At 38.1% G+C, this 17,171-nt stretch overlaps 1 protein-coding gene across 2 annotated transcripts in view; it reads left to right on the top strand.

Annotated features, from left to right (window-relative positions):
• Window positions 1–555: 555 nt before the first annotated feature.
• The window catches only part of ccdc186 (coiled-coil domain-containing protein 186), a 38,312-nt gene continuing 21,696 nt past the window's right edge, over window positions 556–17,171 (top strand). For both annotated transcript variants that reach the window (XM_042507513.1, XM_042507512.1), the window contains exons 1-11: window positions 556–656; window positions 2,802–3,777; window positions 4,200–4,326; window positions 5,871–5,999; window positions 8,732–8,944; window positions 9,291–9,410; window positions 10,481–10,585; window positions 12,215–12,313; window positions 14,373–14,459; window positions 14,550–14,692; window positions 16,677–16,932. In XM_042507513.1, the coding sequence (XP_042363447.1) occupies window positions 2,837–3,777; window positions 4,200–4,326; window positions 5,871–5,999; window positions 8,732–8,944; window positions 9,291–9,410; window positions 10,481–10,585; window positions 12,215–12,313; window positions 14,373–14,459; window positions 14,550–14,692; window positions 16,677–16,932 (2,220 nt within the window). In that variant the 5' untranslated portion in view covers window positions 556–656; window positions 2,802–2,836. The remainder of the gene's footprint in view (window positions 657–2,801; window positions 3,778–4,199; window positions 4,327–5,870; window positions 6,000–8,731; window positions 8,945–9,290; window positions 9,411–10,480; window positions 10,586–12,214; window positions 12,314–14,372; window positions 14,460–14,549; window positions 14,693–16,676; window positions 16,933–17,171) is intronic.

The following is a 17,171-nucleotide window of genomic DNA, read 5'->3' as shown; positions in this document are numbered from 1 at the left end:
CTGAGGCAGCAGCCTAATCAGCATCACTGGACACAGCTGAACCTGGTGTGCTCCATGCACATAATACGGACCTCCTCATCACTCATTTGCTTTCTGTTTTTGCAGCACAACTCCACCACTCTGTACAATACTGGCTCTGCAGATTCATACCAAATTGGTTTAATTATTTTGATCATTTTTAATAATAAATAATTTTATTGGTTAATTTACCCGTGTGTCTCCCTTCATTTGTCACAACCAGGCTCTTGGGTTGTCCAAAAGACAGAGACACACACGGGTAAATTAACCAATAAAATTATTTATTATTAAAAATGATCAAAATAATTAAACCAATTTGGTATGAATCTGCAGAGCCAGTATTGTACAGAAGGTTTCAGACAGCTTTTAGGCTTGAAGCTGTAATAATATTTAATTTGCAAGGGAAAAGATGTGTACCTGTCGTGTGTTTACGTCATACTGACGTTATTTCTCCCTTTGCTGCCATTCGTTAATTTCGCCTCATCGTTTCGGTTTCTCTCCCCGCAGTGGCCATATTTGTTGATGTGTCATATCAAAGTGACTTGTTGGGGCGATCAGCTGGTAAGGCAGAAAGCCTAAAGTTAGCTCTTAACCTGGCTCTCTCCGTATTGAACTACATCATGCCTTTTTGGCATTCGGTGGGTGACAATATAGACATCTTTACTAAGTTTTGTTTGTCATTTATGTCGGGTGCTAGCGTTAGCTACGCTAGCTGGAGTGTACTTGTAGCAGCCTGGTTGCAGCTAGCTAACGCCTCTCTTATTAAGGTTAGCTTAGCCAGCTAACGTAAATAGTTTCCACAATATGTCAGCGTATTATGCGTTAAATCTATGCCAACTACCCATTTTAGTTTGCTGTGTTTTACGCTACATGATGTGTTTTTCTAATGGTTTGTTAGGGCTAACGAAGAGGCTAATGTTAGCGAGCTTAATGAGCATTGCTAGGGCTAACGTTAAATGGACCGTAGTGTTAACAAAACGGCTGTAAATAAAAATGGCACATCGGCCTGCTGTTTGCTAACTACACAGTGACTAACAGATGCATGGACACTGAAATGGCACGTCTTAATAATTCACGTTGTTGACGATACGGTTACTACTTTTGACAGTGTAATGGTATGACACCTGTCGCAAGAGCATCCACGCCATTGTATGGATTTAATCTGATGTGCTCTCCCTGCTTCTATGAGTAAGTCGATTGTGTTGCTTTGCGTAGCTATGATACACTTTAGGTGATATTGTAAGTAAAATTGCGAGCTCTTTTTGTGTGACAAGGCAGAAGTGGGACAAGTGTAGTGAGTATGGATGAGATGGTACTGAAAGAAGTATGACAAGTAGTGCTGGGGGGGGGGGATTTTGTGTGAGGAAATGCGGTGTAATATATCATACTAGAAAGACGACAACCTAGGGAGCTGTATTAAAGTCGACTTTGCTTTCAACTTTTTCCAGGCACCTCTCAGTGATTGATAACACAGCAGATAATGTACAAGCCATTTTCCATCTAAGGAAATAATGTGTAACCGCTGAATTTTTAATTTAAGATGTTTAAGCCAGTAACGAGTGGCCCAAACTAATACATTTGTGTATCAATCTTTTCCATGGCTCTAGTGAGCACAGACATAGAGGTTTGTTAATTTTATTCATATCCCTAAGATAAAGTGAACAAGAAAAATCTTATTCAAGCCAAGTACTATACAATAATGTTGTATTACTCATTCTTATACAAAAGTAAACATGAAAACAGAGCTATGGGCTTGACCATCCCTTAGGACAGTGGTTCCCAACTGGTCCAGCTCCAAGGACCAGATCCTGTCCTCAATCATTATTTCAAGGTTCACACAGAAGATAAATGACCACATATTCAATTTTATTTTACAAGTGTTTAGAACACAATGAAATAAAACCTATTGTAAGAATAAAGTGCAATTACTTAAAACTAAGTAAATAAATAGCACTTGAGCCAAAAAACTGCATATTATTGCTTCATGAATAGTGACATAAAAACATTGTAAGCATGTTAAGTAATAGGCCAAGTAATAACAAGAATGAGGCAATAAAATAAGTAGCTGAACAGTGGGAAACTGCACTTCAAAATAAAAGCCCTGGGCCAGATATTCAAAATAAAGTGTATTCTTTACAAACTTGACATGTTCGATACACTTGTGGCCCATTCAGAATGTACCAGCGAACCACTTTTGGATCACGTCCCACCAGTTGGGTGCCACTATCTCAGGATATGCCTCATTTTTTTATATTGTTTCATACTAGATACAGTCAGAAACGTTAACTGAAGTCAAGCATTGTATAGTCCTTTACATAAACGTTAGCTCCTCCCAGGTTTGTTTTCCCATGACGTCTGATTGGATTGGTTCTATTTTTTTTTTTTTTTTTTAAATGCAGTTAGGCTGTGTAGTAACATCAAATACTTATGAGTTGTATGACGTTCCGCCCCGCTCATTCACAAGTGTAACTACATCTCAGGTGTTGACACGACCACACCTCTCAGTGTGTGTCTGTTGGGCATGTCTTTTTAGTAACAGATACATTTGCAAATCACAAGAGAACTAACACAAGGAAATATGAAGCTTATTGTTGGTATTTGCAGGGTTTGCAAGGAAAGAGTGTGCCTTATGACCTGTAAGATACGCCATGCAAAAAGCACATGGCTGCTGTATTGGTAACATTCAATAATTTTAGACTGTTCACAGAAATAAGTTTGTCACTGTTGCTCCCACTCAGTCTCCCTGTCTACTCTGTGTCTGCTCCTCAATATGTTTCTGCCAGATTTGAACCAGAGAGGTCCCGCCTCAGAGACACACATGATGGAAGGATCAGAGGTTGAACCCGTGTCAGAGGGATCGCACCCAGTTAATCAGTCTCACAACAGCACGTCTAATGTAGAAGAGGAGAAACAAATGTCTCACAACAGTGCAGACGAAGCAGAAAAATGCAGTAAGGCAAACAATGAAGCAGAGCTTGACAGTGAATTAATCACGACGGATCTTCAGACAGACACAAAGACAAAATCTCAAACATGCAGTCAGAAGCATGTAGAAGGGAGTCAGCTGGATGCCAATAACTGCTGTGATAGCAGTACAGTTTCCATGGAAGGCGGTGCTCCTTCACTTTCAGATGAGGCTGGTGGAGTTTTGGTAGTCACCACTTTAGATGATGTAGTAGAAAACTCCCCTTCTGTTCTTGAAGGGACAATAGAAACGTTGACTTTGGATGAAGTGAAGGACTCAAATACCACCCCTCCAAACAACAACAAGAAGCCATCCGTTTTGGGTACAAATTGTCCCGCAGAACCATCGCCTGCTGATGATAGTGGTTCACCTGACAGCCCATCATCCTCTTCCGTCCAAAGCACTTCCAAAACCCCCACTGACTCGACAACCACCTCTGGGATTTGTAATGGCCCCTCTACCCCCAGTTCCGACACTGTCAGCTCCTCCCTTGCTTCCAGCCCGCAAACCAGTGCCAACCTCTCGGCCTCCTCGCATCCCTTGTCAAGTCCATATGACACTGATTGCAGCCGAAAGCTCATCTCCCAGATCCAGCGCTCGCTGTCACAGGAGTCGCTGCTGGATGAGCTAGAGTCAGAGCTGTTGGCATGTCAGCTGCCTGAGGGTGAAAGTGGGGGTGAGAGCAAAGGGAGCCCACCTGTCAACGGACTCCCTGCAGACCAAGAGGACTGCATGGTGGTCTTTGAGAAGTGTGTGCAGTACAAGTATGCACAGCAGGAGAAATCTATTCAGAGGTAAACTACTATTTCGTCAGTTGAAATGGATGCACTGTGGTGTCATTTATGAATTGAATCAATGTCTCTGGCTTTTCTGTAGCTGGTGATCCCCCAGGCCACATTCATCGCATTATTTTAAGCTGCTATTTGTATAATACTATTATAATGGGTCAGTTTTGTAAAACATTAACCTACTTTCTGATTGCTATTACTTTTCTTTTCTTTCACCTTAGTTGTATTAAATCTGTCTCAATTAAGCTGACACACAATAATTATATTATTTAACATCCAAACTGGACTTTTGGGCGAAATGACACAGAAAAACATACAGATTTTCCTATCCTGCTCTGTTTGCCAGCCTTAATGACAAGTCTACATGCTTCAGCACAGTGTTTGGCCTTGACCTAAATTGCATGCTTGTGTGTGATGCTTCTGCACAGGCTGCTCGAGGAGAACAAGAGGCATCAGGAGCTGATCTTAGGTATCTGTTCAGAGAAGGACAACATGAGGGAAGAGCTGAAAAAGAGGGCAGAGACGGAAAAGCAGCACATGACCACCATTAAAAAGGTTTGTCTTATTCTCAATTGTCTGTTCACATTGTCATGGCACGGACTGTTTTGGTGGAGAAAAAACAGAAGTGATGTGGTCTGTCTCTGTCCCCCGATCTAAAACAAGCACGTTCTAAATAATGGGCTATGTTTGTCCTGCATGTCTCTCCAAGCTATTTGTGAAACATTTTTGAAAACAATGGAAGTCTATTCACCACATGTTTTTCACTAACAAGGAAGTGCTCCTCTGAGATGTTTTATCTGACTTCCTGCCTGTGGTATGGAGGACCAAATCTGTCATAATGAAAAATACTTAAATAAATGACTCAGTAACTGAAGCAATAAAGAAAGAAATTAAGAAATCTAAATCTCAATTATCTAATAAATTAAATGTATTTATTTGACAAATTATTTTTGTATTCATTTGTTTTCGTATTTAATATTTCCTAATATGTTCTTGTCTTCTTACATTTAATTTTCATTTTATTAATTTCTCTGTTTCTCTCCTTCCCTACTTATTAATTTCTCTATTTATTTTTTCTTTTATTTAATTCTGTATTTCAGTGACATGTTAATAAGGGGTTGTGTCTTCATGTATCACCTAATAGCCATTGATTAATCTCACAGAGTTCACAGATCAGTTGTACTTGTCTTGCTCCCCTCTGAATGCCATAAGTAAATTATTTGTCAAATAAATACATTTCTTTTAATTATTTTTGTATTTATATTCATATTTAATTATTTTTAGAATAAACCTGCTTATTTATTACATCATTTAGACTTTCCTTTCTAAATTTTGCTTTATTATTTCGTTTATTGACTTGTCTATTCATTGAATTATTATTTATTATGGCAGATTTGTTTCTCAAAAGGGCAGACATTGCCTTCAGCTTGTTCTAATCACGTAGCCCTTGAATTTGCAAATATTTTCATTGTTGCACAATGTGTTGTGTTTGGGACCGTCACTGCTTCAAGAAAGGAAAACAAATTCTCTACAGCAGCCTTAAACACGGATGGGTTATCAGAGCATTGCTCTCAACCAGCTTCTTCCGGGTGTTTTTAAATGTCTTGTGTCCTTTGTTTGTGTGTGTGTTTATATCTTTTGATTTTCAAAGCTGACCGTCTACCCAGCCCTTCAAAACACAAGTAGTTCTCAATTTGTTGGATCTGGTCTAGCATCTCTGTTGCCATAGAAGGAACAATAATTGATAGGTGCTTTCTTGGTAACGGTGTTTGTTTAAGCATTGTGCAAGCAGAAGGCTGTAGGAAGGATTTTTTATTACATGCGCTCATTGTATGGTTTGATCTCCTCTAATTTTTCTCCAACCAAAATGTGTTTTTTTTTTTTTTTTTGCCAGAGCTGTTTCTGTCTTCATTGACAGTAAAAGTCTCTAATTTCCAGGACTGAAAAAATTCCAAAAGGCATTCCTCTTCCTGTGCTGTCTCAATTTATTTTGCCTTCAACGTTTTGTATCAGCCTGTGAGGCAGGTTAGCCCAGGTGTGGCCCAGGCTTACATGTTGCCCAACAAGTTGCTAACCCTGTATACTCCCTGTGTCTGCAGTTGGAGGGCAGGGTGGAGGAGCTGCTAAAAGAACTGAAGGAGTCGCGGGATAAACTGATTCACCAGGACCAGGCAGCAAAGGCTGCCCTCCAGCAGATGCAGAAGGAGATGTCCTACAGGCTAGAACAGGTAACTGACACCCAAAATACTGTGAGAGTCTTTGATAAACAGGTCACACAACATAGTTTTACTCCAGTCTGACCCTTATTTGCATGTCTGGCTTTGTTCCAGCTTAGGCTGTCACAGTACTTGATATTTTGGCAAGGCCATGTTTGTCACATTAAAAAAGTTCAATATACCCATTCCAAGGGCACTTTTGTTTTTGGATTTTATTTTATTTTTTGGGGAAATGAACTGTGGAGGATCCCTTAACAAAAGAAATAATAGCTATGCTCTTGCATTAATCCTGTCCTGACTGACTGAAGCTGAAATGAAGATGATAAAGATCCTCTGAGTTTAACAGGTTACACCAACAGAAATTACTACCAAATAGTTCAGGGATAATTGAGCTTATACATTTAACATAAGATGGTATGGGATACTCAGTGTGAGCATTGTTGATGTATTGACATGAGCTCAGCTCCTGTGATCAGAGATGTTCTATAATGAGGACATTTCAGACCACATCACAGCACTCTTTCACAGCAGACTTTTAATTATCCACAACACACACAGCATCAATACTTGTATTTGTTAATGCTGTATATAAACAAGAAAATGGATTTCAAATATTTAAGCAAGAGAGTTCTGAGACAATAATCAGTGATTTAAAATCTATTCCAGATTTGCATTCACATGCACATTTTCATTCGAGAGTGCATAACTAAATGGTGTATATATTCTAAGAGCGCTCTTAATGAAAGGTCCTGCTTCAAAAATATAAATCAGTTTGGAGCGGTAAATGTTTTAATAATGGCAGACTGGCACAAATACATGACTATGTGGGAAACCCTTTCATAACAAAAAAGAAAAGGCTATTGGGTTTACAGTCTCTGTCCCAATTGAATGGTTTGTGCATTGAGTCCTTGTAGGACAAGAGTGCCCATTCTCTCTTGACTAGTCAACAGACTGCAGTATTTCTAGCTCCACCTTTTAGTATCTTTAATAGAATATTATTTGTGTGTGAGGTACCTCAACAGCAGGACAGTATGGAACGGTTCTCTTGGTACCATTAATAACTTTTGACAAAGGAAACTTAAAAATAACCGTTCTAATTTGTAATGAACTGAACTGGACTGCCTGGTGGATATCAGACAAACTGCAGGCTGAGTATCTTCCTCTACAGTGTCTGCAGTATCTCGATCTATGCCTATGCATCAATATCACTGTCACTGAGTAACTTGTACCAACTTACAGAAAGAAATGTTGCGTTCATTTTTAGCTAAAATAAAGGCCAAAATTACCAAAAGGGCATGCACAAATCTTTGAAGATGTTTGCACAAAACTAGCAGCTGAACAGTCAGGGTCTTTGCACACCAAACTCTTGTTATTGCAGATTTAATCACTTGTTAAACGAATAGTGCAGGAAAGCACTTTTTTTTTCATCCAGTAATTTCCACACCTGGTTAAAATCATGTAGGGCACTTTTCTCCTGACAGTTTTGTCACACTTTTCAATTTTTAATTTCACTGTTCAGTGAACAATAAGAGTTACATTTTGCACTCAGTGGTATCTTTTAAGCCTTCTCCTTTTATCAGTTCTCCCTTGTATTAAGATGGTGAGCCAGTCCTAATCAGCTTTTGCCCCTGAGGTTTAAAAGATTTAAATAAGTTGTTTTAAATAAACTCTAGTATGTGCCGCCTAACTGATAATATCTTTCTTTTCATCTGTTAATAAGTTAATTGTTTAACAAAGTTAATTGTTTCACTGAATATTTGAGACGAGATGGAGCTGTTGTAGGGAAAAGTGACAGCGGTGTGAACTGGCTTGTCTCAGCTTGACTTGAGCTGGCTGACAGTGTCCCGTGGGACTCAGCTTGTCAATGGTCAGTGGCTTGTCATAGAAAGTAAAAGTAAGGCATTGTTTCCACCACCAATCAGCTTGTAGTGAAGTCAAAATGAGTTTGGGTGTGCACGTTTTTCTCAGTAGCCAAGTGCTGTAGCTCACCTGGCACCAAGAAGCACAGGGTTATCATTAGCCATTCCCCTCGTGAAATTATGTCTTGATAAGAAATGTTTTCTCTCCTGACCCTCTTGATTTTCCACATTTTTGCCATTTCTTCACGGCTATTTCAATGCACTACAAATAATATCTAATTACAAAAAAATATGCTAAAAAAGCTGGGAGTTACAAGGGAAGTACAGATGGTTATTGCTATAGGGACGATACACTGTTTTGTCCAGTTGCATTGGTGTAAACTGGCAGGCTGTAAGAATGTTGCAGGCCATTTTCAACACATTTTATTGTTAATATTTGGTCTGAACTAGGCTTTATACAGTTTCTCCTTCTTTTCCTTGCACCCCTGAAAGTCCAGCTTGTTAGAGTGTACAGTGAAGATTGCACACGAAAGTTTAACCTGACAAACTAAGAAATGGAACATCTCATAGACATGAGGAATGAACTCACAGGTGTGAGACTAGCCGTGTGTACCACAGTGTGCCCTGGTCTCAAAAGTGCCAGGATAATGAAAGAAGGATTGATAATGAAAATCATTGTTAGTTTCAGCCCTAGGTAGTGTATTAAAACTGCAAAATTTGTGTTTAGGAAAGTCTGAGTCCAGGTTAAGGTTGCAGCTCCTATTAGTGATTCCTAAGGAAAACATGACTTTCTTGTGATCTAAATCAGCACAAGCAGCTCGGTGACTAAAGAATGTGGGAAGTACATTCAGTAGACCTGTTTCATAATATGAACAACCATTTCAGGTGGGCAAGAAGTCTGATGAGGCACGCCAAGAGAAGGAGGCCATGGTGATGAAATATGTGCGGGGAGAGAAGGAGGCCCTGGACCTGAGGCGGGATAAGGAAGGTTTGGAGAAGAGGCTGAGGGAAGCCACCAAGGAGGTTGACCGCCAAGCCCTCCGAGGAAACCAGCTGGCTCAGGAGAAAGGTCGGCTGCAGCAGCTGTATGACGCTAAGGTGAGTACTGTGTCAGCTTTAAGTGCCTTTTTTAATGTGGTATGCAGCAGATTGTTTGAATATAGCTTAACTTGCTGCAAGAGATGGAAAAAGTATACTAACTTTTTCCTGCACATTAGTTGTAAAAATGACTTCACATCAGTATTTATTATTTCTTTCACTTTATGGAAGATGTAGTGAACATTTTTTTGGTGCATACAGATTTTCTGCTGGTCTTTATTACCCTGGTTTGAATCTTTTGTCAGCAGTAAATGTTGGATGCCGCACTTGGATTTGATATATTTATCTGTTCGCTGTCCCGTCCTCCAATACTGTTCCCGCCTCACCCATTTCTCTGTGTTCTCAGGAAGGCGAGGTTAGCAGGTTGACTCGAGAGGTGGAAAAGTTGAAGGAAGAGATTAACTCACATCTCATCAAGGTCAAATGGGCCCAGAACAAACTCAAGACTGAGGCAGATACTCACAAGGTAAAGTAGTGCTATTTATAAAGTGCTATTTTTGTCACTTATTAAGCAATCCTGTTGAGATTAAATATATTTTTTAACAGAATTGTTGTCCAAGTGGAATTTAAAAGTCTAAATAAGTCTTAAATATAACTTGTCTCAAGCCAGTGGTTCCCAACCTTTTTTCCTAAAGGGACCACTTTTCTATTATTGAGTAAATGAATGACCCTAACTGAGTGAAATATCTCATAGATATTTCATATTATATTCACAGGACAGAACATCCAATAATCCGCACAATAAACTTAAGTTGTGAATGCAATAACTGCAGTTTGTATTAAACAAGCGAATTTAGATACATTTTGAGCAGACTATTTCCTGTAAATAATCCATCAGGAATTTTTTATGCTATTGTCTGTCTCTTTTTTTCTTTTAAACAATCATACATGCTTAATATTTTTCTTCTTTGACAAATTCAATTGATGCATTGCCCATATCAGATGTATATGTATATACTTAAATTCATGGTCAATGTTGATTTTCTTCATTTGGTCTAGAAACCATGCCTGTTGTTTGTCAGACATTTGTGTCTGCTGAGTATTTCCAGGATACAAATGACAACCTCTTCAGTCATTTTATATCTGCAGCCGCTCCATAAAAAAAACACAATTAGATGAGAATTTAAATTTGGGGGCGAAATGAAATGGAGTGAAAATGGTACAGTAATGATCCTGCAAGGAAATAATCATTAACGCTATTTTTGAAGATGTCTATTACGAAATAATGGTTTTATTTTGAACTGCCTCCAAGCAAATACACAACGATAAACAGTGGAAGAAGTCAGGAGTGTCTCAAGGCCACAAGATCTGAGCTACTAATGTTTCTCTCTCTGTGCTGGTTTGTGTGGTCGATGTGTGTGTAAATCACTCTGTCTGCACGAATTATGTAAGCATCTGCCAGGAAAAGAAGTCACAAACAGAAACCTTTTGCAAATCTCTAGGTTTATACAGTCCAGGCTTTGATTTAAAGCGATGTTGCCTTTTTTTGAGTGCCATAATTACAAAAGCATGTTTTTGTTGTTTACCTGTGTGCAGGAAACTAAAGACAAACTGAGAGAGACCACTTCCAAATTGGCCCAGGCCAAAGAGGAAACTGAACAGATCCGCAAGAACTGTCAGGACATGATTCGAACATACCAGGTCTGTGATATTATCATATTGATTCATTAGTTTGCGTAGGGCTAAGAATATAAACAAATAATATATATCTGCATCTGAGAAACAGTGCATGTCTGGATTTGTTGGATGCTGTTACAGATTGCATGTTTTTGTTGAGCTGTAAGTATTAGTCGATTAGTAGATTGACAGAAAATTAATTGGCAACAATTTTGACAAGTTAATAATCAGTTCAGTCCTTTTTTTAAGCAAGGAGAACATTTGCTGGTTTTATGCCTCCTCATATGAAAATGTTATGCTTATATACATCATACATAATAAACTCAATAGCTTTGGATTTTTGGACTTCTGGTCGCATATTACAGGCACTATTCAATATTTTCTGACATTTTAATGACAAGATGATTAATCAAGAAAATAACTAAGAATAATTGATGATGAAAATTAGAGTCCTTGTTTTTTGGTTTATTACTCTGAGTGAATTGAGCAATTGGTCAAATAATTAATTAACTGGAAGGAGGTGATAAAACTTGCCGCTGTATCTCATATTATGCTTTCACAAGGACTGAATGACGCTGTATACATGTCATAAATTTTTTGCTGTAGAACACAAAAAGATGCGATTCCGTGAGATGAAATTGAACTTCACTGATTCTGCGTCATGAGAATGGCAGTTTTCATTTATACCTTGTGATGGTGGTAAAGAGCTGCTGTAGTTTTCTCTCTGTGGCGGAAATATTTTGTGGTACTGTCTACTGTCTTTCACCAGAAGTGTGTTATCAGAGCATACACTGCACAGTGACAGCACATACAAGAACAAGGCATTAAATAAGACAACATCTGAAACTAAAAAAAAAAAAATAGAATAAAATATTTTAAAATAAAAATATAAATATAAACGCAACACAAATATAAGTATTGATAGCATGTTTAAAAATATAAATATACTGCTGTAACTTACACCATGTAACTAATAAGAAACAGGGTTGAACTGAACTAAAACCAAAATGAACCCCAGACAGGTTTACTGTGGATCCTTCAAAAGTATTGAAGTTAATTTAAAAATAAGGCCTTAATTGGTATTAAAATCTCTCTAAAAAAAAAAAATTCTACGACATGGGAAGCAGGACTTTGTGAACTCGGTTTTTCTGATGTTGGATTGTAAAATCTGGATACCAAATCCCTTTCACATTATTGTCACCTAGAAAGTCATGTTTTTGTTACAATGAATATTTGGACAAAATTTTGTGTAACTCCACATATTGATATGGGTTTATGTTTTTATTTTCTCTAATATTGTTTTTTTTTGTTTGTTTGTGTTTTTTTTTAAATTGGTCTTTAATTTAATTCTGTGTGGCATTACAAATGCCTTTAAGCATCTCTAAAAAAAATCTTAAATCCCACTTGCCATAAGCTATAGGAACCCTGCCACATATATTTGTTGCAAACTTATGTTTTGGTGTCTAATTGTTCTTATCAGTTGCTTCCTTTTTCCCATGTCTTCTTTTAAATCACAAATCCCCCTTTCTTCCAAGTTAGCCACTTTCTTATGTCAGCCCCTCTTTTACTGTTGTTTTGGCTTCTTCATTCTCCCTGTCACCCTGGCTATTGTCTTGTTTTTGACTTTCTTTTATCTCTCTCTCTCTCTCCCAGGAGTCAGAGGAACTCAAGTCCAATGAGCTGGATGCTAAACTGAGGGAGACCAAAGGAGAGCTGGAGAAACACAAGCAGGAACAAACAGACCAATTAGAGGTGCCAGCCACTGTGCACACACACATACAAACGCCTTCTCGCACACATGTATCCTTGCAAGAAGTCATTAGTGTGTATACATTAGCTCAAAGTGACCAGTGCGTGGGCACTTAGAATCCTGGACAAAATGTGATGCTAAGCAGCTTTACCACAAACAACAGTAGTTTATACCTTTGCTGCAAACATATGTGCTGGTGATTTGTGTTTCTATTTGTATCTATGTGATGATCATCAGAAAAAAACCCAAATAAACACTAATAGAGGTTTCCTATTAATTTAAAATTACAGATTCGTTTTGTCCCGCCAGGCCAGTCGTCAGCCTTTTATCGATGGTCTCAATGCCAGCACTTCTAGTAAAAATGTTTATTTTCAGCTGTTTTCATCAGTTTGAGAGGTGTAATTGCTTTAAGTAGGAATGAGTACCAAACTGGCACATAGGCTCTACAGGCAGACACGCATGCACACTAGCACAGACGTGGACTCAATCCAAACACAATGGCCTGTTTTTCTCTCTGGCTCATTCTGAGGGGAATCACTTTAAAAATACACGGCCTAGAAATAATCAATATGGAGGCTGCGGGTTTAAACAGCAGCCCAGAAGACATCACCCATTTCTCGCCATCTTTCCACAGCTTGGTTCCTTTCTCCAGAGTTTTCACATGTCCTTAAAATTAAGGTCACAAATGTCAGGCCTTAAATATGAATTTTGATGTATTAAGATTGGATGAAAGTTTTTTTTAACCCCTATCTATTTAAGATTTTTGTCAGATTTTTAGTCTTAAAAACAGGGTTCCCACAGTCATGGAAAAAATAAAGTCATGGAATTTTACAATCACATTTTACAGGCCTGGAAAAGTCATGGAATAATTAAAAATCAATCATTCTGCCAAAAAAAAAAAAAATAATTTTGTTGTGGGTAATAAATTTTACAGAAAACTTTTATGGATAGCATTCCATGTAATGTAAAATAATGCCAAATTTATTTTCTGTAGCTGGTGATTTAACGTTATATGCATTGATGTCTGACAGCGTTTTACCATCATATGTTTCTTAATTTTCTCCCTGTGTTTTGTCTCTCCCTTCATCTATATCAGTTAGCTGAAATCATGTTTAAATAGAGGTTTAATCTGATATGATTTAAAAAACGCTAGGTAAGTTTGACAAGAAAATATGAATTGTTATGGGTCCTTGAAAAGTCATTGAAATGCTTTTGAAATTTTGTCTATGAAAATGTGTGGGAACCCTGTTAAAAGATTAATACAGTTAACTTAAACACCGTGGTGTCAGAGATTCTGTTATACAGCACATCTTCCAGCTGTGATATACAGTTATTGTAGGTCTATCACTGAGCAGATTATTTTTAGGAGCGGTTTTACAATGTAGGATCTCAGTTTTGGTAAATATTTCTGACCTGCTAATGAATAAATTGGCCCAAATCTGTGTTTATTTTAATATATGTGTTTTGCTCAAGCTATGATGCAGCTCAGTCATAAATAATGCAAACAAAACAATTGGGTCTCCATTTCTGTGTGGGTGTTAAAATGGGATGAGAAGGGATGAATGGAGGAAACAAACAGTACATTTGCCAGCATCATCATCATTACTCACATGTTGTCTTGGATACTAATAACTTATTGGAAAACTGGAGGTTGTACCTTTATTGGCTTTGTTAAAAAGATCAGACAAAACATTATTCAGCCTTTCTTTGGCATGTGTAATGACTGCATAAGCAAAGTATTGTTAATAAATGTCAAACTTGGATTGTCAGGAAATGCATCAGCAATGAAATGATGCAACTGCCTGATTTTTTGAAAAATGTGCCTATTAAGTATGACTGAGGGTTAAGTTGATGGGTAAAACCATTGAACTGAATTGTCACTGTGTATTAAGTCTTAGTCATCACACTCAGAACTGGCAGATCATTAAAAAAACAAAACATATCTTTTTCAATTAGATAAAATTACAGTTGCTTTTATTAAGAGGCTCAAAGTTAAAAAAAAAAAAACAACAAAAAAAACAGTGGATGCATAGCTAACATAGGACTTATTGTATTTGGCAGGTGCATCGAGTGAAGGCCAAAGAGCTGGATGACCTGAAAAGGAGTTACAAAGAGGGCATGGATGAGCTCATCACTTTGCGAACCAAGGTTTGTCATACAGATAAGTGCTTGGACATCAGTGTGTGTGAACATGATACCAGCAGGTTTTGAGGTTAATTAAGGGCATGTCTTCTGCAGTTAAAGTGTCTGGAGGACGAGCGTCCACGCTGGGAGGACGAACTGAGCAAGTACAGGGAGATCATCAACCGTCAGAAAGCTGAAATCGGACGCCAGAGAGAAAAGCTTGAGGAGATCACCGCGCTCCAGGAGCAGAGTCAACGGTACAAACATGCACTCTCACAGCGATCATGCAGGACGAGGGCTAATAGTAAAGCTCAAGCACTGACACATTGCAGCAGTAAATGTAATAATCCACACTTACACACGCTAAAGAGCGAAGTCCATGATACCGACCTTAGTATCAGTACTGTATGTTTGTAAATTTGCATAGTCAAATGTAGAGGTCACATACTTTGTTTTGTTTCAAGGTGTTACCCCATCATAACTACAACTGCAACTAATGATTATTTTAATTGTCAATTAACCTGTCACTGATTTTTCATCGAAAATCGATCAGTTTTTGCCTATAAGATATCAGAAAATTGTGAAAAATGTTGATCAGCGTTTCCCTAAGCCCAATATGAGGCCTTCAGATGTCTTGTTTTCTCCACGACCCAAAAATATTCAGTTCATGGAGGAGTAAAGGAACCAGAAAATATCTACATTTAAGAAACTGGAATCTGAGAATTTTCACTCTTTTCAAAAAAATGAGAAATTCCTCAAACCGCCTAATCGATCATCAAATTAATTGCTGCAGCTCTGATCACAACAACATCATTTTGTGCTTCTGTTCAAATGTGGAGATGGCTCTGAGTGTAAAACTCATTTCCTGACATTGTTTTTTTGCTAATTTCTCCTCTCAGTTTAAGATGTGTTTAACTCTTAGAAACCTGGATTGACATCACTTTTCTTTTGCTGCTCTCAGATGCCAAAGTAAATAAATTTTTGAGCCAGAGTATACTGGTTTGATTTCGTTCAGAACATGGGGAAAAAAGGCAATGAGCAACTTGGTAAGATATGTCCTCCTAGTTCATTTATAAATTTTAGTTTTTGTTTTTTTACTTTTTACTTATTTCTTGCTCATTTTTGGTTTCTTATTAAGTTGCTCATTGCCTTTTTTCCATGTTTTTGAAAGATCTCAACCCAACTGGCTCAGTTTTCAAGGGGTTATGTAAATTCAACTGTGTGTGGTGTAGGTTAACTTTCAGGCCAGTGTCAGTTCTTGAGATGTGCATCTGTATCAGCGCGGTTCTTATCCCTTTTTTCTTTCTTTTTTTTCAGGTACATTTTCGCAGCATTAAAGATAGGCCAGAGACAGATATAGCACACAGGCAGGAGGAGACTCAGGTCCCTCTGTGGGTGTGTGGCTCTGCCGGCCATGTGCAGATTACTTGATAGAGAAACTTTTCTTATTGAGATTCTGCTTTCTATGTGAGCCAGAGTACCATAAGTAGGTGGCGCCAACCCAATTAGATTTATGCAAAAGCTTCACTCATTTTTTCTGGCTGTCATGTTGAGCAGCAGGACTCCCCCCCGCCCCCACTCGCAGCAACATTTTTAGTTGTTGGCAAAGAAATAATAATTGATGCCACCAGTTCTGTGGTCCACTACCAGTGAAGATTGTGACCTTCATCCTGAAACTTTATCTTTGGCTCATTTTGCTAGTTATTTTGTAAATCAGAAATTAACTGTTTCAGCTGTAAACAAACGAATCATCCCACTCAATAGTGCATTGATGTTTGTTTTTGATTTGGGAATTTATTTCAAACATGTAAAAAAGAAAATAGAGAAATTATCATACAAACATGCAGACTGACAGATATATTTACAGACAATTGAAAAAAACCCAACCTACTCTACCTAACCCACAAGAAAAATAACACACTTGATGACTTGGTTTACATATTTAAAAAGGAGTGAGAGGAAGTACAAACTTATTTACATATCACAGTGTATGAATAACAAAAAATAACTACTCTAGCTGAGGAAATGACTTAAACTAAAGAAAATTATTTATATTATGATTTAACAACTTGGACACTCAGTTGCAGAGTTAGAAATCACAAAGGTGCCAATTGTTAAATATAATTGTCTGTTTACTGTGCAATTTTAATGTGTAACTGTACCGCTATGCTACGCATTTGCATTTTTAGTGTGAGTTTTTGTCTGTATTTTCACCTTGCCAATCATTTTTTTGTCCCGCAGTGATAAACAGGAGATTATTTCTCTTCGTGAGGAAGTGGACGGCCTGACCAACCAGATGGCTGACCTCCAGCGGGATGTACAAGGCAGCAGGGAGCGTGAAGCTGAGTTACTGGGCTTCACTGAGAAACTGAGCAGCAAGAACGCCCAGCTCCAATCAGAAAGTAACTCACTGCAGACTCATCTGGATCAGCTCAACAGCAGCTTTACAGAGCTCCAAGCAAAGCTGGAGGAGACCAACAGGCTACTAGATGATAAGGTCAGTGAACTTTAATCACAAAGTGACAGAGTGAGACATAGCAGTGGTACATAACAGCTGAGTTGTCTGATCTGGAACATACAGTGTCCTTGAACAGGGACATTTTTGGGCTTGACATTTGGGAGAAAACCTTAAAATAATGTTTTCTATATATATTCTTTCTCTATTCAGCCACAGGTTGCTAGGCTGTGAATTTGCTTTCGAAAGCACTCATAGCTATCGTGTCTTACAGCTCTATC

Source organism: Plectropomus leopardus, chromosome 19 (assembly GCF_008729295.1).
Source record: "Plectropomus leopardus isolate mb chromosome 19, YSFRI_Pleo_2.0, whole genome shotgun sequence".
Lineage (NCBI taxonomy): Eukaryota > Metazoa > Chordata > Actinopteri > Perciformes > Serranidae > Plectropomus > Plectropomus leopardus.
The sequence above is the reverse complement of the archived record's forward strand: the minus strand, read 5'-3'. Positions and strand labels throughout refer to the sequence as shown.